General features: G+C 41.3%; 1 protein-coding gene across 1 annotated transcript in view; it reads right to left on the bottom strand.

Moving 5' to 3' along the window:
- Nucleotides 1-16,307, bottom strand: part of Hsd17b4 (hydroxysteroid 17-beta dehydrogenase 4) — a 68,022-nt gene extending 51,715 nt beyond the window's left edge. Inside the window, exons 1-3 of the mRNA XM_028777127.1 lie at nt 16,172-16,307; nt 14,449-14,502; nt 2,152-2,259 (exon numbers count right to left, since the gene is read on the bottom strand). Coding sequence (XP_028632960.1) covers nt 2,152-2,259; nt 14,449-14,502; nt 16,172-16,229 — 220 coding nt within the window. The 5' untranslated portion in view covers nt 16,230-16,307. The remainder of the gene's footprint in view (nt 1-2,151; nt 2,260-14,448; nt 14,503-16,171) is intronic.
- Nucleotides 16,308-22,918: the final 6,611 nt, after the last annotated feature.

Raw genomic sequence — 22,918 nt, 5'->3', positions numbered from 1 at the left:
CATAGTAATTAAATTTTTACACTTCCTATGAAGTTGAAAATGTGCCACTCTACCATTGTACAAATAGTAACGAATATCATATGTGGGTACTGAGTGTGCAACAGTGTGACCAGCATAGCAAGCAAATACTTAGTTTAATTTAATCTATACTTAATTTTACATAGCTACAGAAACATTGCACCCTAATGGCAAATTAAGAGGTGGGAGAGATATAAGTGCACATTTCATGTATATAAACGATCTGGGTTCATATATTCATTGGCAAGCTTAAAGGCGGGCTCTGGCTGCTGTCGTCCATCAGCACTGCCTCGCTACCGGCTCTTCATTCACAAGGGAGAACCCAGGAAACACCAGCAGTCCCGTCCACAGGACCCAGGAGATGTCAGTTCTTTTAAGAGACCCAGGAATAATGTCAACCTCTTTCCCAGGACCTATGGGATCCATATGGTCCTTGGTAAGAGATACAGGTTGAGGCCAGGTACTATATTTGGTAGAGTTAAGGGGAGAAGTATCTCAAGTTCTCAGGCCAACCTGAACTACAGAAGGAGAGGAGACACTGGACTTTGTTTGTTTGTTTGTTTGTTTGTTTGTTTTGGGGGTGTGTGTGTGTGTTAGCCATTTTCCAAAATGAGTGGAACCATTAGTATTTCTGATCATTTTTTTCCTCAAGTTTTGGAGTCTCTGCCTACATATAATGATCTATTTTGTGGCTGTAACCCAACTCTATGCAAAATCTTTCTTCACATGCCCTGGATGCCTTACACTCACACCTGAAGGTAACTGCATGTATAATTCCTACTGTGCCTGTTCAGGACTGACTGCACTCTGTCAGGTGAGGTCACTGTGAAATGTTCCACATATCTGACACCATGTTAGCACTCAACAAGCTTTAGGCTGTGGAGCACTTGGACTTCAGAGTCTCTGATCCTCAGTGTTCAATGTCTGGATGGCTGAAAATCCAGACTTCCTGAGTAAGGCTGCGAGCTCCCTACAGATGAGCATAAGAGGGCTGCACCAGCTCCAGTTGCCACTGGGAGTTTTCTGAGCCTCATCTGCCCAGGCACTTCCAATGGCTGCTGAGATTCTAACCCTGAAAAGCCTTAGCCTTGGAAAACGTGGAGGGGCTGTTGCCCTGATGATTGACAGACTATGCAAATGAGAGCTGCAAAAGGGAGGAGCCTGAGATTTCTGTCCTTGTACGTTTTTAAGGCTCTAGGACAGTGGTTCTCAACCTTCCTGATGCTGCGACATTTTAATACTCGTGGTGACCCACCCCCACCATAAAATCGCTGCTTCTTCATAACTGTGAGTTTCTACTGTTACGAATCATAATGTAAATATCTGATATCAGGATATCTGACATGCTATCCCTGTGAAAGGGTCATCTGAACCCCAAAGGGGTTGTGACCCACAGGTTGAGATCCACTACTCTAGAGTTTAAAGATAAAAACTGAAACACTTTTTTCTAAATCACCAATACGGGAGGAAAGACAGTAAACACTGCATTTGCATCTTAATGCTCGCTCACATACTATGGACCATGTCCTACTTCCTTCCCTGTCAAAATGAACCAAGCTCCTACAGCCTGGCTCCAGGGAAAGTCCGCAGCCTAAAGCTCCAAGTATAAGTCTATTCAACAAAGTTCTTTCCAACACTACTAGAACAACAGACCAAAATGTAAAAGCTGCATTTGCAGGTTTTTTCATAACATACTTAACATCTAATTTGACCCTTAAGTTTTTGCAAAGCTAACGCTACATACAGCGACTGCAATAGAACATGGCAGCCAACACCAAAAACGGCCATTCACCACTTAGTACAGCATACTGTGAGACCCTTTTAAAACACTAAGGAGAATGAAAGTAGATGCTATGGAGTGTGTGAGACCTTGAATTTAAACACGCCTGGTGAGAACACAGCCACACCTGCAACCGTTTAAGTATCAGGACAGTTTGTGAAATCATCTACATCAAAAGCTTAGCAATTCTCACATATGATATAAAGTGTGTTCTCAAAAGGCTTGGTAAATTTAGATAAAAATCTAATTTCATCATTAGATTCAGTGTAATGCTGAGTTATTTCTCAAGGATTACCAAAGCAAGCAATTTTTATTAGCAGAAGGAAAGTAAACAGTCTATGTATATCAAATACCGTAATTGGCCACTGCCTTCCCGCCTTTCCTTCTGATTTCTTCCACAACCTTGTCTGCAGCAGAGGAGCCTCTGCCAACTCCTTTGAAGTCCCCACCTAAGTCATTCACTGCAAGGCAAAAAAACAAGCAATTAATCTTTCCCACCTCCCAAGTATATTAGATATAAAATTCAAATCATTGATGTAGTTCTTCAATTGCTTCCCCACTTCCCACCTACGTTATCACCAATCTTACCAAACACAAGGTAAAAAACACGTTATCAAAACAGGCCCCTCTGCTGGGAGGCAGCTCTGCTGCAGTGTGCCTGCCTCACACAAAGAAACCCAGATTTATCTCCTAGCACCATGAAAATAAAGTTTCCAACACAGAAACAAACAGCAAAAATACTTAAGGTTCAACTCATAAATTTTTTTTTACTTTCACTCCGCTTCTCTTTTGGAATGGAAAGGATATGACTTAACCCTCTGCAAAGGAGTGGGGGATGAGTGGGTGAAGGTGTGAGAAAACTCACTTCAAGAATAAATATACAAGGAAACAATCCTGGGGTTCTGGAAACTTTAAAACAAACAAAGAAGTAGGCTTTAGACGACCTAATGACCTAGGGAGAGAGAAGGGTGGTGGGAGCAGGTGTGGAGGAAAGGTGGAGATTAGACATGACGGATGCATGCTGTGTGCACATATGAAATAGCATGCTGAACCTCAGGAATCTGTGCAATTAAAATGAGTTAACAAAACAAAAACTCAAAGAGAAAACTACCAGCAATCCATTTGAAATTATCTAGTCAAAAGAACTAAATTCAAAAGAAAAAACAATAGGAATTCTCTTTAAATACTGGAGAGCCGCTAGTACTGCAGCTGAGGTACAGAAGCAGCCCAACGTCCACAGCCAGCAATGGACAGAGAGGATAAACCCTGACACGCTATGCCACGGGAAGGAAAACTACCAGAATAGGACAAACACTAAGCGGCTCCCCTTGTTCGTGGTTTTTGCGATAATCAGAGTGAAAGACTTACAGAAGAGAAAGATGGTTGCCACAAACTGGGAGAAAGTGGACCTGGGGAGTCTTAATAGGCCTAAAGTTTCAATTATGCAAAACGAATACTTAACATAGACTTACTATGTAACATATATCTGTAATTGTAGTGTACTATAAACTTAAAACCGAAGTTAACTTCCCCAGTCAAAATAAAACATTATTTAATGTGTATGTGTATGATTTTTAACCACAAGGCGAGAACACTTGTAGATTGTCCCAAAACAATGTCATAATCTAGAACTCAGGAAAACACCTATTAAAAGAGATTACAGATTATAAATGAAACTAGTATGTTTTTGATCACTAGATTATACCATGATTTCATCACTTTTAAAAAGTAAACACACAAAATCCCCATACACTCAATTGCTAGCACCGACTATACATTGTTTTCAGAGAACTCATAGCACATGGGAAAGGTGCCCACCTCAGCTTCTAACTTACTGAAAGTTAAGTGAATGATGTCAGACTTTACCGTGAAGTACACACCAAAGCCAAAGTCACCAAACACTAAGGACAGATGACAAACTCAAGTGGCACAGCAGTGCAGGGCAAGTTTTATGACATAGCATCCAAACACTCAGGACACATGCAGATCAGTGCCATGTAACTTAGAGAGACAGAACTTGGGAAAAATACTGGGGCAAAGACTGTACTGTGAAGGGGTTGTTTTGTAGGCCTACCACAGGGTTTTGAGGAGTATAATTCTAATAAATTACTGATTACAAATGGTGAGCGGTTACATACTACAATTAAGATTGATGAGCTTTGGTTTTGTGTCCAAGGGTTTTCTTCTTTATAAAAGCATTCCTTTACATTGAAGTGAGGGCTCAATGTGCAGTATATGACTAAGGAGATAAAGGGATGACAGACAGAAAAAGCCAACACCTAGCCATTTGTAAAAACAGTCACAAGAAATGTGTTTCCAGTAACATTCTCTTTTGGTCTTCTTTTAAAAAAGTGAGTTTTCCTAAATTTATGCAGGAATGTTTTCCTAATCAAGTAATATTACCAGTCTTACTGAAAATTAAAATGCTCTGTGAAGACACAAATAATAAACAGGTTTACATTACCCCTCAAGGCATGGAAAGGAAGATGATCCTTCAAAGTCTGAATTCTATTAACTGTTCATTCCTATGCAATTATTTAAATGACAAAAAAACTAGTTAAAAATAATCAAAATTTTAAGACAAAGCAAAAGTTTTGATGATTGTTTTTTAATTAATTTTACATTTCAGTTAAAATATAATTACATCACTCCTCTCTACCCTTTCCTCCTTCTTTAAAAAAAAATAAAGTAAAATAGCACAATAAATTCCAAGACCAAACTGACAATAAGTGGAGAATTTTCCACTGTGTAATGAAACACTGCCCCCAAGTGGAGACGTTAGAAAGTGCAGCAAAACACATAAACACTGCCGGTCACTAATGCTGAAAGGATGTATCATTACAACAGAACTAAACTAACAAATTCCTTCAATCAAGAGGCTAGAAACACGTGTTCAGTCATCGAATGACTTGGAAAGCAAAAATTTTAAACTTTATCTGTGTTCAAATATAAAAAGAACAGTCGATACCCACACTATGCAGCATGGCTGCCACTCCAATCCATGGAAAAAGCTCCAGATACAAAAGTAACAAGCCAAGCAGCTTATATTAAGGTATGTTTCCACCTTTTAACAATTATACACTGATGCGCTTAATGTCCACAGTTTTTTAAGAGTTTGAAATGACAACTACTGCCCTGGATAAAACACAGTTTATACATTAATCCAGACTATGGTAAATTTTACTTTAGAATCACTTGTTCCTGTCACACCCAAGCTACTCAGCCTTAAAAAAGAACCATCATTTCTACTAAAAATAAGTCAAGCATATTTGCTTGAGGAAGATCCAGAGAAAAGGATGAAGCAGCCACTCCTCCTGTTAACTTGTGTGGGAAGGTCATGATAGCTAAAGACAGGGTTCTCAGCTAGATCCATCACAAGTTTATAAAATGTGATATATCTGCAAATTCTCCATTCGAAAATCCCTTTCAAAGGCAGGTGTCCTGGTACATGCTTATAATCCTGACACATGAGAGAAAGAGAAAAGAGGACCGAGAGTTTCAAAGTTATCCTTAGGTACACAGAGAATTCTAGGCCAACCTGGGCTACATCAGATCTTCTCTCAAAAAAAAAAAAAAATCAGCTCATGCCCTGGAATGTTTTTGTTTGCTTCTTAAGCAAGTTATTTTTCCCTTTTTCCTGTCATTTTAAATACATCAGTGAGCTAGCTGGGGAGTCTATTAAGAGCTGTAGAGGTTTTGTTTTCTTTGTTGGGTTGGGTGGCAGTTCTAAAAATCTACTCTCAGGGTTTCATTAAACAGCTGTATTAGAAACTCGTGGATCCACAGAATTCTAAGCTGCACTTAAAACACTCTCTCCTCTCTCTCTCTCTCTCTCTTTCTCTGACACACACACAGTACTCCATATTCAGATACACAGGTAAATAAATTAAAAGTGCCAAGTTACCCAGCTTATACCGTTAGTCATCCTAAAGACAGGCATACATTCTGGCCCATTGTTTGAACGCACATGTCTTTGTCTCTACTGAATTAACACGTAACTCTCATTAGTCAACTCTATCCGTTACCACTTTCTCTGCTCATGCAACACATTTTATTTGGGGTATGTGTCTCTGGTAGCGTAGCTTTTCTTTTCTTTTTTCTTTTTTGATTGGTTGTTTTTTGTTGTTGCTGTCTTACTGTTGTTATTTTGGTTTGGTTTGGTTTGGTTTGGTTTGGTTTGGTTTGGTTTGGTTTGGTTTGGGATTTTTTTATTGACAGGATTTCTCTGGCTACTGTGGAACTCTGTAGACCAGATTGGCCTCAGACTCAGAGATCCACCTGTCTACCTGCCTCTGTTGGATTAAAGGTGTGTGCCACAATGCCTAGCTCATCTCTGTCATATTTTCAAATGACTTTTATTTTTTAAAGGTTTAAATTCTTTTTCATATGCATTACAAATCATAAATCCTTTCATTAAAATGCTGAGGCAGAAAGGTCCAACCTGAGTGCATCTATGGCTCACAAGGATCATAGCATTGTTTTTCAGTGCTTTGTGTAAACCTGAGAGGGAAGTCTGGATTTGTCTGGAATCATTCTATGTGCTGTGAAAGCCATGATTCTTGGAAATGGGTTTTCTCGGTCTTTCTCTCTGTCCTTTGCCCTAGTGTTTTATGATTCTTTAGAGGCAGTTAATGATGTTAAGTACTGAGAAACATGAGCGCCACATGGCAATGCACGTCTGTAATCACAGCACTCGGGAAGCTGAAACAAGGAGATCTAAGATCACAGGCCAGCCTGGGCTACAATAATGAGGACTAGGCCGCCTTGGACTGTAAGGTTTTGTCTCAAAAGATGGACAAACAGAAGAGAAGGGAAGGGAAGGGAAGAGGAGGAGAGAGTGTGTCGGTTTCCTGCTCTCTGGGCTGGCTGCTAAGCCAGAACTGAAACAATGAGAATCGAGCTCACCTTTGTGTTGTGCACATTTTTGCACATGATTTCCGTATGTGCAGGTGGACACTGCACAGATGTGTGGAGGTCAGGCATCAACCTCAGATGTGGTTCCTCAAGATCCACCCTGCTTGGTTTTGAGACAAGACCTCTGACTAGCCTGGAACTCACTGACTAGATTGGGCTAACTGGCCACAGAGCCCCAGGTATCCACTTGCCTATGCTTCCCAAGTAACTGGCATTACAGCCGCCTGAGCCGCTACACCCTGCATTCTCTTTCAATGTGGTTTCTGGGATCTAACTCAGCTCCTCATGCTTACATGGCCAGCATTTTTACCACCTTTGCCATCTCTCCAGTACCAGCTCACTTTTAATTTGCCTAACTCTTGCCTTTCTCCCATTTCTGAAAAGCACAGGCCATGAGTCATTCACTTTTGACTTCATCAGAATTCTTCAACTGTTACTGAGCTCCAGTTAGGATCCAATCCCTGCTCTGAGCTTCAGGTCTGCAGTGGGAGGCTGCTGGACTCGGTTTGTGCCTAGACTGCTGCAGCTGCCCCTGGGCGCTTGCTGTCACTGATCCTAACACCTCTACACTGCCCTAGTCATGGGCCCAAGTAACTGTTAGCATCTAGTACCTTACTCAAGTTTGTAGTGTTTTCCTGTTACCCACTGGCCAATCTGAGGACGCCATACCATCTAGGCTCACTTCAGTGTTTTGGTTAATCACAGGCTGCTCTTTCCACTATAGCTTATACAACAATGTCTTCCAACTCTCCACCCACCTACTAAGAGTAATGCTGGTATAATTTAAACACTACTGCAGAACATACACATGTTCTTAACATTCAAAATATCTGTCACCCAGTCATGTCCAGTTCCACTGACAATCGAGATGAAAGCCAGTGAGGTGACTCAACAGGTAAAGGAACTTACTACCAAGCCTGACCACACAGGTTCAATCCCAGGATCCACAATGGGGAAGGAAAGAACTAACATTTAGAAGCTGTTCTTTGAACTCTATGCGTACATTATACCATGCACACCCCCCACCCCCACACACACAGACAATAATTAATAATAATTAATAAATAAATATAATCTGATATTTTTTTACAAGAATTATTTTAGGGCTAGGGATACAGCTCAATGAAAAATCACTTTCTCAGCATGCATAAAATTCTAAGTTCAATTCCCACAAACGGGAAAAGGTCATTTCCTTCAGCTGGCATAAACCTTGGATTCATTAATCCTTAGTACCTCCCACTCCCCAAAAAAAGTATTTAATTAACTTTACAATAGCTTGATCCCAATGGATTTTTTTAATCTGTTTATGCTTATGTCCTGATTACTACCAATGACAATGTTTAGATGTATGTCTTTGGGGGCCACACTGGTGCCATGGGGCTCATGTGGAGGCTGAAGGGAAACTGGAAGGAAGGAGTCAGTTCTCTACCTCCACCATATATAGTTCCAGGGGAAAGAATGCAGGGCTAAGCAGAGGGCCTTAACCTGCTGAGCAATCTCACAGCCTCCAAAGTATTTTCTTTTTTTCTTTCTTTCTTTCTTTTTTAACTTAAATGTAAAATATTTGTAATCCTAGCACTTTGAAGTGAAGGCAAGAGGATTGGGCGTTTAAAAGTAGGCTAGGTTATCTGACAATTATACCTGTTTCAAAAGACAGAGAAAAGAAAAATTAACGTATGTGTGTTCTCATTCTCTCTCTCTCTCTCTCTCTCTCTCTCTCTCTCTCTCTCTCTCTCTCTCTCTCTCTCTCTGTGGGTGTGGGTGTGTGTGACTTACACATATACATACTTATGTTAGAGAAAGACATGTATAAACTAGGCACAGGCAATGGTTACTGAGAACATTGTCGGGCTTCCTCTTAGGCAACCTGGCTGCTAGAGAAGAGACAGAACCCCTGGAATGGTTATTGTATTGTTCCCTCGGTTTAGTCAAAAACAGTCACCTTGGTTCAAAAAGAATCTTTTCTAGAATGGCTACAAATGTATCTAAATATGTGACGGGCTCAGGGAAGAGCCACTCAAAGAGCAAACTCCTCACCAGGTTCCTGACTTGACCTCTTGTGCTGCTAAGACTGGGTAGTTACTAAACAGAATTTATTCTTTACTGCTCTAGTGATTAGAATGCCCAAACCCCAAAACTACTACATGATGAAAACTGGTCTCTATTTCAGTAACAGTGTCTTGTAGCTGTGTGCTCCGGAGGGGAGGAAGGCTATATGAGGAAAGAACTGGAAATGCAAGGGAAAGCCTCCTTCAACCCTAATCTCTTTAGATGGGTACTAATCCCATTCAGGAGGCCGGAGCATCGTGATTTAATCCTCTTCAAAAGCCACACCTCAGCACAGCTGGGATTCAGTTTCAATACTGTCAGTCAAGCCTTAACAGTCTCTAATTGATTTTCTTTTCCTCACCAGGAAGGAGGCAAACGTTTCCTTAAAGGAGAAGAAACAAAAAATTAAAGACTAAGATTGATCCTCCAACCTCTTGTCCTGTTCATCTGTACACGGAGCTACCATCTACCTGTGCAGAGCACAGAGCAGAGAGGAACACGGGAGTTACACTGGCTGGTTTAAATAATAAATCTCACATCTGCTTTCTGTTTAAGAACTAAACTGTCAAGAGACCAAGAGAATACATAACGGAGACTATTCACTCAAGAGGTGGAGGATGGAGGAACATGGGTTGAGGGTCATCCTTGACCACAGAGTGAATTCTAGGCCAGGCTGGGCTACATGTGACAGTGACACAGAGAGAAGAGCAAAAAGAAATGTAGAGAAGGGAGACAGGTTTTCAAGCTAGCCCTGACCTCCATCTCAGAATGCTGCTCCCACTGCCTACTGCAGACCTAACAGAAGTGTCTCCTATCTGCCGGTCTGCATTCTTCCCTGACTTAGGAAATGAACACTCTTACTTTTTCAGATACTTGGAATCATCCTTGACTTTTCTTTCCCTTAAGGAAGTAGGAAGGAAGATCAGAGGTTCAAGATTATCTCTTGTAACTTATCGAGGTAAAGGCCAGCCTGGGCTACATGAGCTCTTGTCTCAAAAAGGGGAGAAGAATGTGAGGCTCAGACAATACATTACTTGCCTTGAAAGCATGAAAGACCTGAGCTTGATCCCCAGAACACGCATCAAAGAACCAAGAACAGGATCCCAGGGATGGGGAAGCATAGACAGGAGCTTGTTAGCCAGCTAGTGTGGCCAAACTAGTGAGCTCTAGGCCAATAAAAGCCTGCCTCAAAAAAGCAATATAGACAGCTCCTGATAAATGGTACCAGAGGTTAACCTCTGACATGTACACACAGAGAAAGATAGAGATAAGAGAGAGACGACGACAGAGCAGAGAGAGAACACCACATAACGACACCAGGTGGGCCCAGTATTCCACCCTCTCCCTAGGTCTTCCCTTTCCTCATGAGGCCAGCAGGATCCAACTAAGGAATGGGGCCACAGAGGTCCACTGAGACCTAATCTCTTCCAAAGATGTGAACTCCAAACACCACTAACAGACTAGGCTTCCCCATCTTTAAAGGCGTGCATGTGTGCACTACATTTTACCACATGAAGTCATGGAGGACAACCAAATCCTAGGACCACAAAAGGCTCTGGCTGGCCTCCTTAACACTGGAGTCATCCACCCATCCCACATAAATGATTTTTCAAAGAATGTAATTTTACTTTATTACTGTTAGAAACACACTCTTGCTTTTTTTCTCTCCACTATCTGAACTCTTTCTCATGAGTACAGGGACCGAGACTGTTGTGGTGGCGGCTGCTGGAGGAAGACAAGACCTCAGAATAACACTAAGTGAACAGGATCCCGGGTTCAAGCTGCTGAGATAGCTCAGCAGGTAAAGACATGTGCTGCCATGCCTGGTGACCTCAGTTGAATCCCCAAGACCCACCAACATGGTGGAAGAAGAGAACCAACTCCTTAAAGTTGTCCTCTGACCTACACACACACACACACACACTGGATGTAAAAAAAATAATTTTAAAAAGGTTTTTAAAAAAGAGTTCATGTTAATTAATGAATGCAGGAACGAAGTCCAGTTCTGACACACATGGGTACCTGGTACTCAGTGTAACGCTGGCCCCTTTACTTCTCTCTGCAAAGGTCATCAATTTTTCACACACTTTAGTCTCACTGTAATCCAACAGATTACAGAGTTCATGTAATTAGGCAATAAAGGCAGGGTTTGAACTTGTACCTGCTTCTAGGGCAATCGATGGACTTTCCCCGTGGACTGACCTTCTAGTTGTCACAATGACACAGGGGAGTTGAAAGACTCTGACCAATGCCCACAGGAGCTGAAGATTTGTTTACCCATTACTATGTAAGTATAGCACAGAAAAGAAGTCATATCCACCTTAGTTCATAAGAGTGGAACTTAATTTATCCAAGACAATATTTCCTTAGTTCAAGGGAACAAAACTTTCTGAATTTTCAACTACAGTTCCTACTAGAAGACCTCAATCTGTCTTAAATTCATGATCTCAAGCTAAGACATTATTCAGAGAACTGGGTACAGTTCAGGTCTTGTTCAGTTCCCAGCACCTACCTCAGACATATTCAAACCTTTACTGCAATGTGTAATTTATACAAAACCAAATGTGAATTGTTAGAATGTAAGTCCTATGCACTAGGATTACAGGTGTGTGCTACCACACAGGGCTTAAAACAAGCTTTGAAATGAAGTCTATACCTTAGCTAGAACAAAAGAAAATCTTATGCCCGAATTTAAATATTCCAAAATACTTTATTATATTAAATATAAAATATAGCATTTTGTATTATTACAAAATTAGAACATATCTTTAATGACACCCTTAGCTTCACAGTTGGCTGAAGGACCTGGTCACAGAAATAGGAGAAGAAATAGCATACCACTTCTTAGCAGGAGTTTCTAGAGCCAACCACCAGGTAGATCCAGCATGTCTTAGTTAGTTAGGGTTTCTACTGGTCTGATAAAACACCATGACCAAAAGCAAGGTGGGAAAGAAAGGGCTTATTTGCCTTACATTTCTACACTATAGTCCATCATCAAAGGAAGTCAAGACAGAGGCTCAAACAGGGTGGGACCTTGTAGGCAGGATTGATGCAGAGATCACGGAGAGGCACTGCTCACTCGCTCACTGCTTGTCACTTTATAGAGCTCAGGCCCATCAGCCCAGGGATGGCACCACATACAACAGATCAATCACTGATAAAGAAAATAACTTATAGCCTTGCCAACAGCCCAAGCTTATGGAGGCATTTTGAGGTTCCAGCCTCTCAGATGACTTTAACTATGTCAAGTTGGCATAAAACTATCTGACATACAGCATTATGTCCCCTCTGAGCCAATAGCAATGCTCCAGGTAGGAGCTAATCTGACAGGACCACAGCACAGGAACAGCTGAAGAGTCACAAAGGAAGGAGTGTCCATCTATTTCAACAACCTATTATGATACAAGACTATAAACTCATCACAATCCAGCAGAAGATGATTTAGATTAGCGACAAGCTACTTTAGTTCTTGAGGTCTTATACTTCGTACTATCCTCTGAGCCAATTACAGGATACATGATGGATCAATCTTCCAGAAACAAGATAACCCAAATCATCACGATGAACAAAACGTATTAACACACAAAGATCAGTGCTATACACTGCAGCCTTGAAGCATACTGTTTCTATGTTTTTTTAATTCTAAGGAAGAGCAGGGTGCTGCTTAGGGAGGAACAAATGCCTCGGTGGCCCACAAAGTCCCCAGGAAAGTCACAGATGAAAAAAGAGGTTAAGCAAATAAATAAATCGATGGGAAAAAGAAAAAGAAAAAAGGGAAAGCAGTCATCAAAAAGACCGGCCGCTTCGAGCCTGGTGTGATGGCACATGGCTGTAATAGAAGCATTCGGAAGGTTGAGGCAGAAAAACTGCACAGTCAACGCCAGCCAGGGTTAGTAACAAACCCCAGCACAGGCTGGGCTACAAAGAACAGTCTCAAAATCTAAAGTATGTGAGAGAGAGAATGAGAGAGAGAGAGAGACAGAGAGACAGAGAGAGACAGAGACAGAGAGACAGAGAGAGAGAGAGACAGAGAGAGAGACAGAGTGTGTGCGCGCGCATGTGTCCATCCATCTGTATCTCCACAAAGACTGAATCCTGCCCTTTAACACCTAACTAAAACCATCGTTTCTGCCAGGCTGAGCAATTACAGTAATTCTGCCTCCTTGGACTTTGAGCTAGGACTTGCTGCAATAGCAGAGTAACTGCCCCAGGCAATGAGATAATAAACAAAAACAATGTCCTTGTATATCTGACCTTCTTTAAACTCAAACCTTCATCATCTGAATTTAACATATTCAGAGGTTATAGGAAAACAAAAACCAAAAACCATGCACAGACTCATAAATCACTGGAGTGCATTTTCTTTAGCACTGTGAGGAAGAGCCTGACTGGAGAGCCCAAGTTTCCCTGCTCTGAAATTATATTTAAAACAAAACAAAACAAAAACAAAAAAGATTTAAGATTTGAGGTGGATGGGAGATGTCTATGCAATTTTTTTTTAAAAAAAAAAAAGGAAAAGGAAAAAAAAAACAAAAACAAAAAACCTCTCGTACAGTCCCTCCTCTCCGTCCTCCAAAAAAACAAACAAAAAGCAAAAGGCAACAACAACAAAAATGTCAGCAATGTACCCAATGAACAAAACACTCTCTTTGCAAAAGGAAATATTCTAGAGTCCTTTAGGAGTTAGGAAAGACTGAAAAAGTTCTGTGAAAACTCAAAAAGAGAGTAGAATTTACATTACAAACAGGCTAAGGGTAAAATACTAAGAACTTAATAGCACATGAAGTAAGAGAAAACAGTAACGGTGAGCGTCTTCAGACCTGCACATAAAGCATCCTCAAGTACACCTGACAATAAGAAATATGCAGCCAAATACTACAGTGCCCAAACTTTAGAAGGCCACTGCTAGCCAGCAGTTTTATCCTCAGAATATGCTATAAAATATCATCAGGCCCGAGCATCTGCCCTGCATGCACCCCTGTTCTACCACCCATTCATCCCCAACTGTGGACAAAGTGGTTTCTGTATCCACACCAACTCCCAAAAACATGATGCTAGTCCTAACTATTCAGATTACTGAATCCTCCGTATTCTTCAACACCGCGCCTTTCAATCAGTCTTGACTCCCAATGTTGAACTGACATTCACATAATTGACACATCATTTTTTTTACAGTTTTAAAAAGCTTTCCATTGTAATAGTTCTTTAAAAAAAAAAATTAACTCATAGTTATGGCCTCCTGCCTCCAAGCTTCAACTATTTCTTACTATTACCAAAGTACTTACCAGGGGCTTTAATCTCATGTCAGTAGGTCAAAAAGTAACCGCCCACAAGACTAAAGTCAAGAATTTCCTTCTATATAATAAATATTTATACCTCTTTATCAATTCTTTTAAATGAGAAAGTCTATAAAAGTAGGTTACTTCAGAAAGTGACTTAAGCCAGGCATGGTAGTGAACACCTGTAATCTCAACAATCCAGGGCTAAATAAGATTCTGCCTTAAGAAATAAATAAAAAGCCAACCTTTATAAAGGAAAAAGTTAGCATTAAACTAAAAAAAAAAAATTCTGACAGAAATAAAACTTATGAAATGAAATCTTAATTGCACTAGAAGGACAAAGGGCACTTGTGAAAATTCCATTTTTGCTAACAGCTACCAGTTTAAAAGAAAAACACAACAACTTACCAACAACTAATGCTCCTCTTTCTGCAAAAGCCAGGGCATAAGCTCTGCCCAATCCTAATGAGAAACAAAGATAAAGATAAAAAGATAAAGTTGAAAGATGTTAGCATGATTTTTTTAGACCATGAAGCTTGGTCTCCATCTTAAAATAATAAGTCATTACACTAGTAGAAGATGGTCCCTCTGTTGGTACTCTCAACATCCTCTCCACTCAGACCCTCTTCTCACTGCAGAAGTTAGACAAGTTAAAGCCATGTTTTCCCACCCATTTACTAGCATTCTCAGGGCTGCTAGAACACTGCATGTGAGCTGGAGTCCACCAGTAGGCACAATTATAGGACATGTTAGAAGCAGAAGTGGGACAGATTCCACCTTACCAGGGCTCTGGCGATTGCTGCTTAAGCAGCTATTTCTCTTCAAATACCCTCCATGTTTAAAAATAGTCCTGAAGAGGCAACTTTTTAACCTGGTCTGCTGATCTGTCAATGGCAGTCCCCTTACTTCAGGACACTAATGACCTAGGTAGGGTACCTGGACTATGACAGAGATCCGATGACAGCTCAAAGGTATGACTTGGAAGTCATACCTCACCTGAAGCCCGAATTCTCTCTTATTCTAAATGTCTAGCGATTTCTATAACCTGTGCTGAACCTCGGATATGCAACTGTCAACTACGAATCGTTTTAACTCTGAATCTAAGAGACTGGCAAATAGTGATGACCTTTGGGGAACTGACCTGTGAAGTTAACAGCCAGGGGTGGAAGATTTTTCTCTGGCTTAAACTTCTTTTAACTTTCTTTATTTTCAGTTTTAGTTGATATATTCCACTGCTAAATGGGAAAGCTTAATAGAAAACTTAAGGTAAATTGATAAACATACAAATAAATATACAAATAAACGGAGGAAGATCAGGAGTTGAAAGCCAGTTTGGGCTACATGAGACCCTGTCTCAATAATAACAAGATCAAAGGTTGATTAAGTCAATACTCTGCACACTGAGGCTAGAGGTTACTCACTGGTGTGGAACTAATGAAGACATTTCACTGCAAAACATCTACCTAGATGTGAAGTTTTTTAATTTTCTGTCCTTTAGAATTAGCATTGTTTCAATCATAATTCTCTATTTCGAAATCAAAGACAGGCAGCTTTCACACTGGCTGGCACACTTCAGAAATGCCTTTGCTCTCAAGTTCTCCTCCCTTCCTACCTTACCCCTGTATCATCTCTCACCCTTTCACACACATCAGTGTGTGACCTTTGCCACAATTCCGGTGAACTTTGGTGTGTGGCCCTCTCAAAAAAAAAAAAAAAAAACTTGAATCATGAGGCAAAGGAAAACAAACACTCAAGGACTCAAAGTCAAGGGGCTGCTGGCAAGTCAATTCCTCGGGTAGGACGCCAGACCCAAGAAGTTCTTTTAAGCCCATGCGTGACTTGACAGAGGCCTAAGCGTCCAAAGGCAGCGAAAGTCACAGTCCATAGCCACACACTAGAGGACGAACTTTACTCAGCTGTGCACCCTGCAACCCTGCTGACATCTCCCCTGGGAAAGACGTGGGTCTTAGGAGCTCCCTCTGGGATTGGGACCCGGAGCACCTGCCGACAAGCCCAGTGCCCCAACCACCCTGGCCCACGCCGGTCCCTCCCGATCCAGCACCAGCTCCGCATCCCGCAGCTGCGCGCCACAGTCCCTCTATCCGGATTGCGGGCCCGGCGCGAGACTCACCTCCCCCGGCGCCGGTGACCAGGACCACACGCCCGTCGAACCTCAGCGGCGAAGCCATGAGTCTATCCTGCACCACGCACACACTAGCAGTGCCCCGGGAACTGCTCTCAGAGACCCGGACAGCGGGAGGGGAAAGAGGGGGCGGGACACAAACAAGTGACCTGCAGGTTTCGGGAAACTGGCGCCGGTGGTTCCAAGTGCGCCTGCGTGGGTCTGGCTTGGCATCATGGGAAATGTAGTCCAGTACGATTCCCGGGGGGGGGGGGGAAATCTGTCCAAGAGAATTGCGTTAGAAATTCTTTCAGAAGAGAACGCTGCCAAGGTCCATGTGGCTAAATGACTTATTACTCACTCTACTTTCATATATTTCACTTCATCTTCATCATTCACTCAATGTGTTCTGAGTTCAGCCATTGACCTAGATGAAGAGCACTTGGCTTCCATTCTAAAGGGTCGTTTTGACATAGCTCTAAAAAAGAAAGTTATCCCTCACAGTGATCAAGACTTCTCAGAGTGCATCCCCTGAATCTACTATATGAAAGTCACCCTGAAACTGTCAAAACGCAGAATCCTGGACTCCCATCCCCACGACTGCCTTCCCCAGACACAATGAACAAAAAAAAAGAAAAAAGAAAAAGAAACTAAACAAACAAAAAAGTGCTGCTAAATGAGTTTAGTGTTTACGTGTTGGGAACGCACATACAGTGTCAGTCATTCATTCAGCAAATATTAAGCAGCCAGATCTTAGAAACAAACTTACAGATGAACAAAGGAACTATTGAAGCTATTAATAGGATGGTGCCTAGCTTTCAATAGCCTTCCAGCCTGACAGGACTTGCAAGAAAAGTGTGCAAATGTGCCAATGGACGGTGGCAAGATAAAGGAACACTATGCACCCATGGAGAGAAGACAACGGAGAAGAGAAAGGCTTAAACAATGACTGGGCAAGTTGGAGGGGGTTGGAAATACAGGGAGGGGAGATACTAGCTAGCCTGGGACAGCAAGAGAATGGAGTCACAAAACCAACGTAGTTCAGTGCCAATAGTTCTGAGCAGGATTGGTCCAGAAGATGGTAAGAATACATTTACTGAGGGAAAGAACATGTTGTCCTTTTAAGGAGGCTTGAGTAGAGATGGGCAAGAAGATATAAAAGATCTGGGAAAGGTTCAAAGAGGACAGAAGAAGCAATGTTGAAGAGGAAAATGTTGGGGTATAATTTGAATGGAGTGAATAGGTAGGTCTCTGTGGGTCATGGAATGTGAGGGTGATGCATCTGACAATCAGTGTTATGGTGGGTCATTCTTCAAAACAAAGAGTTGGAAAAGCTACACCTGAAGAAGAATATGGCATTAGTTTTAGGCACTTGTGGAGGGGGTAAGGGAGGGAAGATTCTGGAGTAATTACCTAGCCAACAACTTCAGTCCTGGGATGTGGAAATGTGGTTTTAGCACTCTAGGGGAACGAGAGGAGTAGCTGCCTATTCCAAACCTTCAACTTCAAAGTTCATGTCCTTTCACTCACAGCTCAAAGCTAAGCCAGCACTTCCTTCTGGAAGCCATCCGTCCGCATCTGCTTATCACAGTTGACCCTTGAATTCCCATGTTCACTGAAACCCAAGCAGAGGAGTTCAGAGAGCACACAGGACTCAAGGTAAAAGGTGGGTGAGTATTCACTCAGTAGTGTAATAGAGTAATGCACCTCAATAGTGGAAGGCTTGCCTGGCATGAGTGATATCCTGGGTTCAACATAAAAAAAAAAAAAAAAACCCTCTAAAAACTAAAGAGTATAGTTAAGAACACTGGCTGTTCTTCCAGAGGACCAGGGTTCAATTCCCATGAACTCACATGACAGCTCACAACTGTCTGTAACTCCAGTTTCAGGGGATCTGATACTCTCACACAGACACAGGCAAAACACTGATGTACATAAAATAAAAATAAATAAGCTGTTTAAAAAAAACCCTAACGATTAAAGCCCTTTAAAAATTAGCTATATGCCAGGAAAATTTTCCAAACAGGCCAGTTTCAGTTGCCAAGATAATGATGTTCTCTCCAGCTTACTCTACACAAAACAAAGTAACACAATGCTAATTAACTTGTTATTTGTCCATTGTTCTCACTCCTATACTTTCCTTACAAGGAAAAGAACTATGAAATTACCAAACCACTTTGCTTTCTGTTCTGCTTCTGTCAAACCTTTGTGCAACTCCTGTTAAAGCCCTTCTCTTCTTCTCTTTACCTCTGTTGGTAAAGCCAACTTCCTACACTGGGACTGTGAACACACTGTTTTAATGACAATTTTCCAATAGAAAAAGCTGAGCCAGTGAAGAAATTTAAGAGGAACGAGGCTGAAGATGGAGTTAGGAGCACGTGCCTATTCCGCTCCTGGCTCTCTCTGCTTTTATGCCCAGCACCCGCAGACAGTGATTACTGAGAGAAACAGGGAGGAAGTACAATATGCCAACGGCTTGTCCAGCTCAGGGCCTTGTCACCTTTTCTCCAATGCAATGGCTTCCAACCTCGCCTGTGGAGCCTACTCCAGACCACTGACCCCAAGGCAAATCGGCCCACTCCTGTCCGAGTTCTCTGCTGTCCTTATTGTCCACACACAACCCAGTGTGCGAGCATTTTTAAATAGGAGCTTAAATTAAAATGTAGAAGTGAGCCTAGCTGTGGGGAATCCGGAACCTGACTCTGGTAAAAGCGCGGTGACCATGCAGTAACACAGTGTGCTTTGTGCCCTTAAGACTCTGGGGGGGTGGGGGGTGGGAGGAAGCCTCCACAGCTATGACGACAATGAGGAGCCAAACTTCCTCAAGCTAGCTCAAAGGAGGACTATTGTTTACATGTAGTGGCGTTTTAAAACACCCTAGGTACCAAAGCCATCACTGGAGTATATTGGTTTTGACCTCATCTTGTAATCTTTCTTGAGTAATCCAATAACTCTGTCACTCTGGTTTTTAAGAATGAGTCTAACAGCATTATTCCTGCTTTCAGAAATTGAAGCACAAAGTCAACTCAGAACTTGTGAAGAGGTGCCTTCTGGATCACACCTGTTAGAAATGAACCAATGTGAAGTTGGAGGTGAAGGGGCCATTGGTATTCATTTGCCAATCCCAATCTCAATCTCAAAAACCACATCTGGCTATTTCTAGCTTGTTCTTGACCATTGCCAAAAGAAATAAGTAAATGCAGGTGACAAACAAGGTAATTCTACAAATAAGTATGTTTGGAATATGAATGGCTACATATTTAGAAATTACAATCATCAAAGTAGAATGAGTTGTCTGATTTAATATGAAAAAGAGCTTCACTACTTAAGTATGGATTTATCTATTCCTATGTGTATATAATTGCCTTGTCTTGCTCTGGAGTCCTGTTCTTACTTGGACAAGAAAAAAGGAGACTCATTCTTGCTAATTAAAAGCACAGAGTCATGGTGGTACATGCCTTTAATCCCAGCTCTGCAAAGGCAGAGCCAGAGGATCTTTATGAGTTCAAAGCCAGTCTGGTCTACATAGGGAATTTCAGGCCAGACAGGTCTGAATAGTCAGACCAGACTCTGGCAAGGAAAACAAAGTCACCTTGGTGTATTTAGGGTAAATAAATGAACTTTGGGATTTTTCCCTCCTTTGACTTCTGTTCTAACTGTACACTAGCATAAAGGAAAGCCTGGTAGAATAAAGCTATCCCTTAAGGCTAGGATAATATAGTCCACGACAAACAGAAGTTCTGGTTCATTCCCTCCGTGGTCCTCAACCCACGTGTCCTTGGCTTCAACTCAAATCTAGATAGACTCTAAATCATATTTACAGCTGTATGTGGACTTAAGTATTCTTCAAACCTGCCATAATTTATCTCAGTCTTTGTACTATTTCAGCAATGTCTATGTGAATCAAATTCTTACAATAAAAATTATTTTTGAAGTGTTAAAGATGAAACCCAGAGTTGTCTTACACATGGTAGATGTACTGTACCACTGAGCTTAATCCCCAGCCCCTTAAAATAGGATTTTAACAAAATTATATATATATTACACATTAATGATATATAATAATAATAAAAGTAATAATATTATATTAATATTAATAATTGATAATATTATATATTAATAATACTAATAATTAATAATATTATATTATTAGTATTAAAAATATAATTCATTATATGTATTAATGATTTATAATTATATATGATATATTAATGATATAATAAATATTAATTGTATATATCACTTGCATACCAGGCAGAAGTCAATACAGGGGCAGACTCTCGGCCTGCTCATCACATATCTCAGTAAGGTACACGCTGGTACAGTCATCAGTCTTGATCAAGATCATGAGTAAGGAAGTGTCTTCTCAGGCTCTAAACCCACCTGATGTTTCTATCCTTTTCATTGCTACTGCTTTTCACGCTAAATCACAAAAGTGACAGAGTTGGTGGGTCCCTGACGAACCCCGGTAGACCATACGACCTATTATGGACTCACTTTATCTTTCCCCATCCTCCTTCCAGGAGGAATTCATTCATTTTGCTTGCTGATTTGAACTCTCCCCAAGTGTGTTCTCTTTGCTCCAGTCCTCTGGATGCCACTCCTCTGAGGGTGACAGAAGCTTTCTTGCTGAGTCCTGACAGGGTGGGGAAAGCTGAGCAAGCACTGAGGGCTGTTACAGTGAGCTGTGTCCTTCCCCTCTGCTGACCATTTTCAGTCAGGACACCACAGTAAAACTGAAATATGTTAAATACATTCTTAGTAGGCCCTGTCTTAAAGCCCTCCTGTAGAATTACAAGCACCTGAAGCCATTTGGACCAGACTTCATCAAGTCTTATCCATTTTTCCAACTGAAGTCATGCTCCAAAGCCTGTTACCATGGGTCTCTGGGCACAGAGTTTCAAGCTTCTCTGCTCCAAAATAGATTACTCCTGTGAGCCTTTTGGAGGTCTTAATTCGTCTTCTGGTAAGACACAGGTGAAACCCACCCTCAAACACCTCTGAACTCTAATGAATCATTAAGATTGTGTCTCTCTCTGAGTTCTATGAAAGAACTTCACACGTGATATACATATATATATATGTATATATACATATATATATGTATATATGTATATATATATACATATACATACATATACACACACACACATATCCTCTACAAGGCTCAACCCAGTTTGGGAGATTTACCTTAGAACTGCTTCTTGAGGGAGAAAAGTCTTAGATTCTTCAAGAACTGAGGCCACCATCTCTAACTTAGGACTCCGATTTTACCTGCTTACTGTGATGTCACTGGGCTCCAGCATCAGGAATAGGATTTCTTTGTACCATCGAAGTCACTGTTGTCCTTCTTGACCATTGTGATTTTTGTCATTCTCTTACTCCTGATGCTATCTATCCCTTACAGCTACCTCCCCTTTTACCTCTGAAACCTTGCAGGAAATGGCTACCTTTGCCTACACTTATCACTGGACATGTGTTGCTTATGCAGCCACTCCATTCAAATCAGCCAATTAATAATCTCCCTCCAGGGGCTGGAGAGATGACACAGAAGTTAAGAGCACTGTCTGCTCTTCCAGAGGTGCTGAGTTCAATTCCCAGCAACCCCATGGTAGCTCATAGCCATCTATAATGAGATCTAGTGCCCTCTTCTGGCTTACAGGCATACATGCAGGCAGAATGCTGTATTCATAATAAATAAATCTTCAAAAAACATATCTCCCTCCATATACACTTCCAATGGAACCTATTACCCTGGGCTTATCATTGCTTATTCCATGGCTGAAATTTAAGCAGTATTTTTTTCTTCCTCACGTCTCTTCACTCACCACCTGAGGGCTTGGTCTTAAGCCAGTCAGGCTCCCAATTGTACTAAAGCCATCATCTACAGGGAAAACTATATTCTTGTGAGCACCTTATTATCTTTAGACCTCGTTTACCTATTAGGTAAGACTCCCACCCCAAAAGTATCTCTCATATAAATACTCCTAATCTCAACACAATGTACAAAACTCAAAACCACGTTCTCTCAACAAGTCTACTGATGAAAAGCGTTTGCTGCCCAAGCATGTGGATCCAAGTTAAGATCTCTAGAAGGCACAAAGTCAAATGTGGTAGTTTATGTCTGTGTTTCCAGCACTCCTATAGCAAAGCAGGAGGCAGAAAATGGAGAATTCAAAAAAGCTCACTGGTCAGCTATTCTGGTCATGAAAAAGAGACTGTCTCAAACAAGGTAGAAGGCAAGGGACAACATCTTGAGTTTTCCTCTGATTTCCATATGCTATGAAACATGTCACACACACAGAGGGAGGAGGGAGGGATGGAAGGAGAGAGACAGCGGAGACAGAGAATTCTTTATTAGACCTTTTTATATCAATTTAAGTCTGGCAAATACTTTTATTCCTATTTTGGCTTCTCATTCCCAGAACAAAACTAACCACTCTGTCTGATCCAAAATAGTTTACATTTGAGAAGTACAGAGGAAAATGTTACGGTAAAACTAGAAAGAATGAATCCTGTTCGGAAACAATGTAATCAAGATCATAAATTTCTTCTCATTTCATGACAAGAAGCATTAACTGCCTTTTATTCCAGACTAGCCTCTTTTTCCCTACCAGGATCTACCCGAGTAGCCCAGGCTAGCCTCCTAGTCTTCTTATCAGCCTCCCAAATGCTTAAAATTACAGGTGTGTGCTACTCCTAGGCCCAGGCTGTTTTCAAGAATGTTAAAAAATAATGTGTAATTAACACCAAAAT

Source organism: Grammomys surdaster, unplaced genomic scaffold (genome assembly GCF_004785775.1).
Source record: "Grammomys surdaster isolate TR1022 unplaced genomic scaffold, NIH_TR_1.0 278, whole genome shotgun sequence".
NCBI lineage: Eukaryota > Metazoa > Chordata > Mammalia > Rodentia > Muridae > Grammomys > Grammomys surdaster.
Note: the sequence above shows the minus strand (reverse complement) of the source record. Positions and strands in the feature narration are given on the sequence as shown.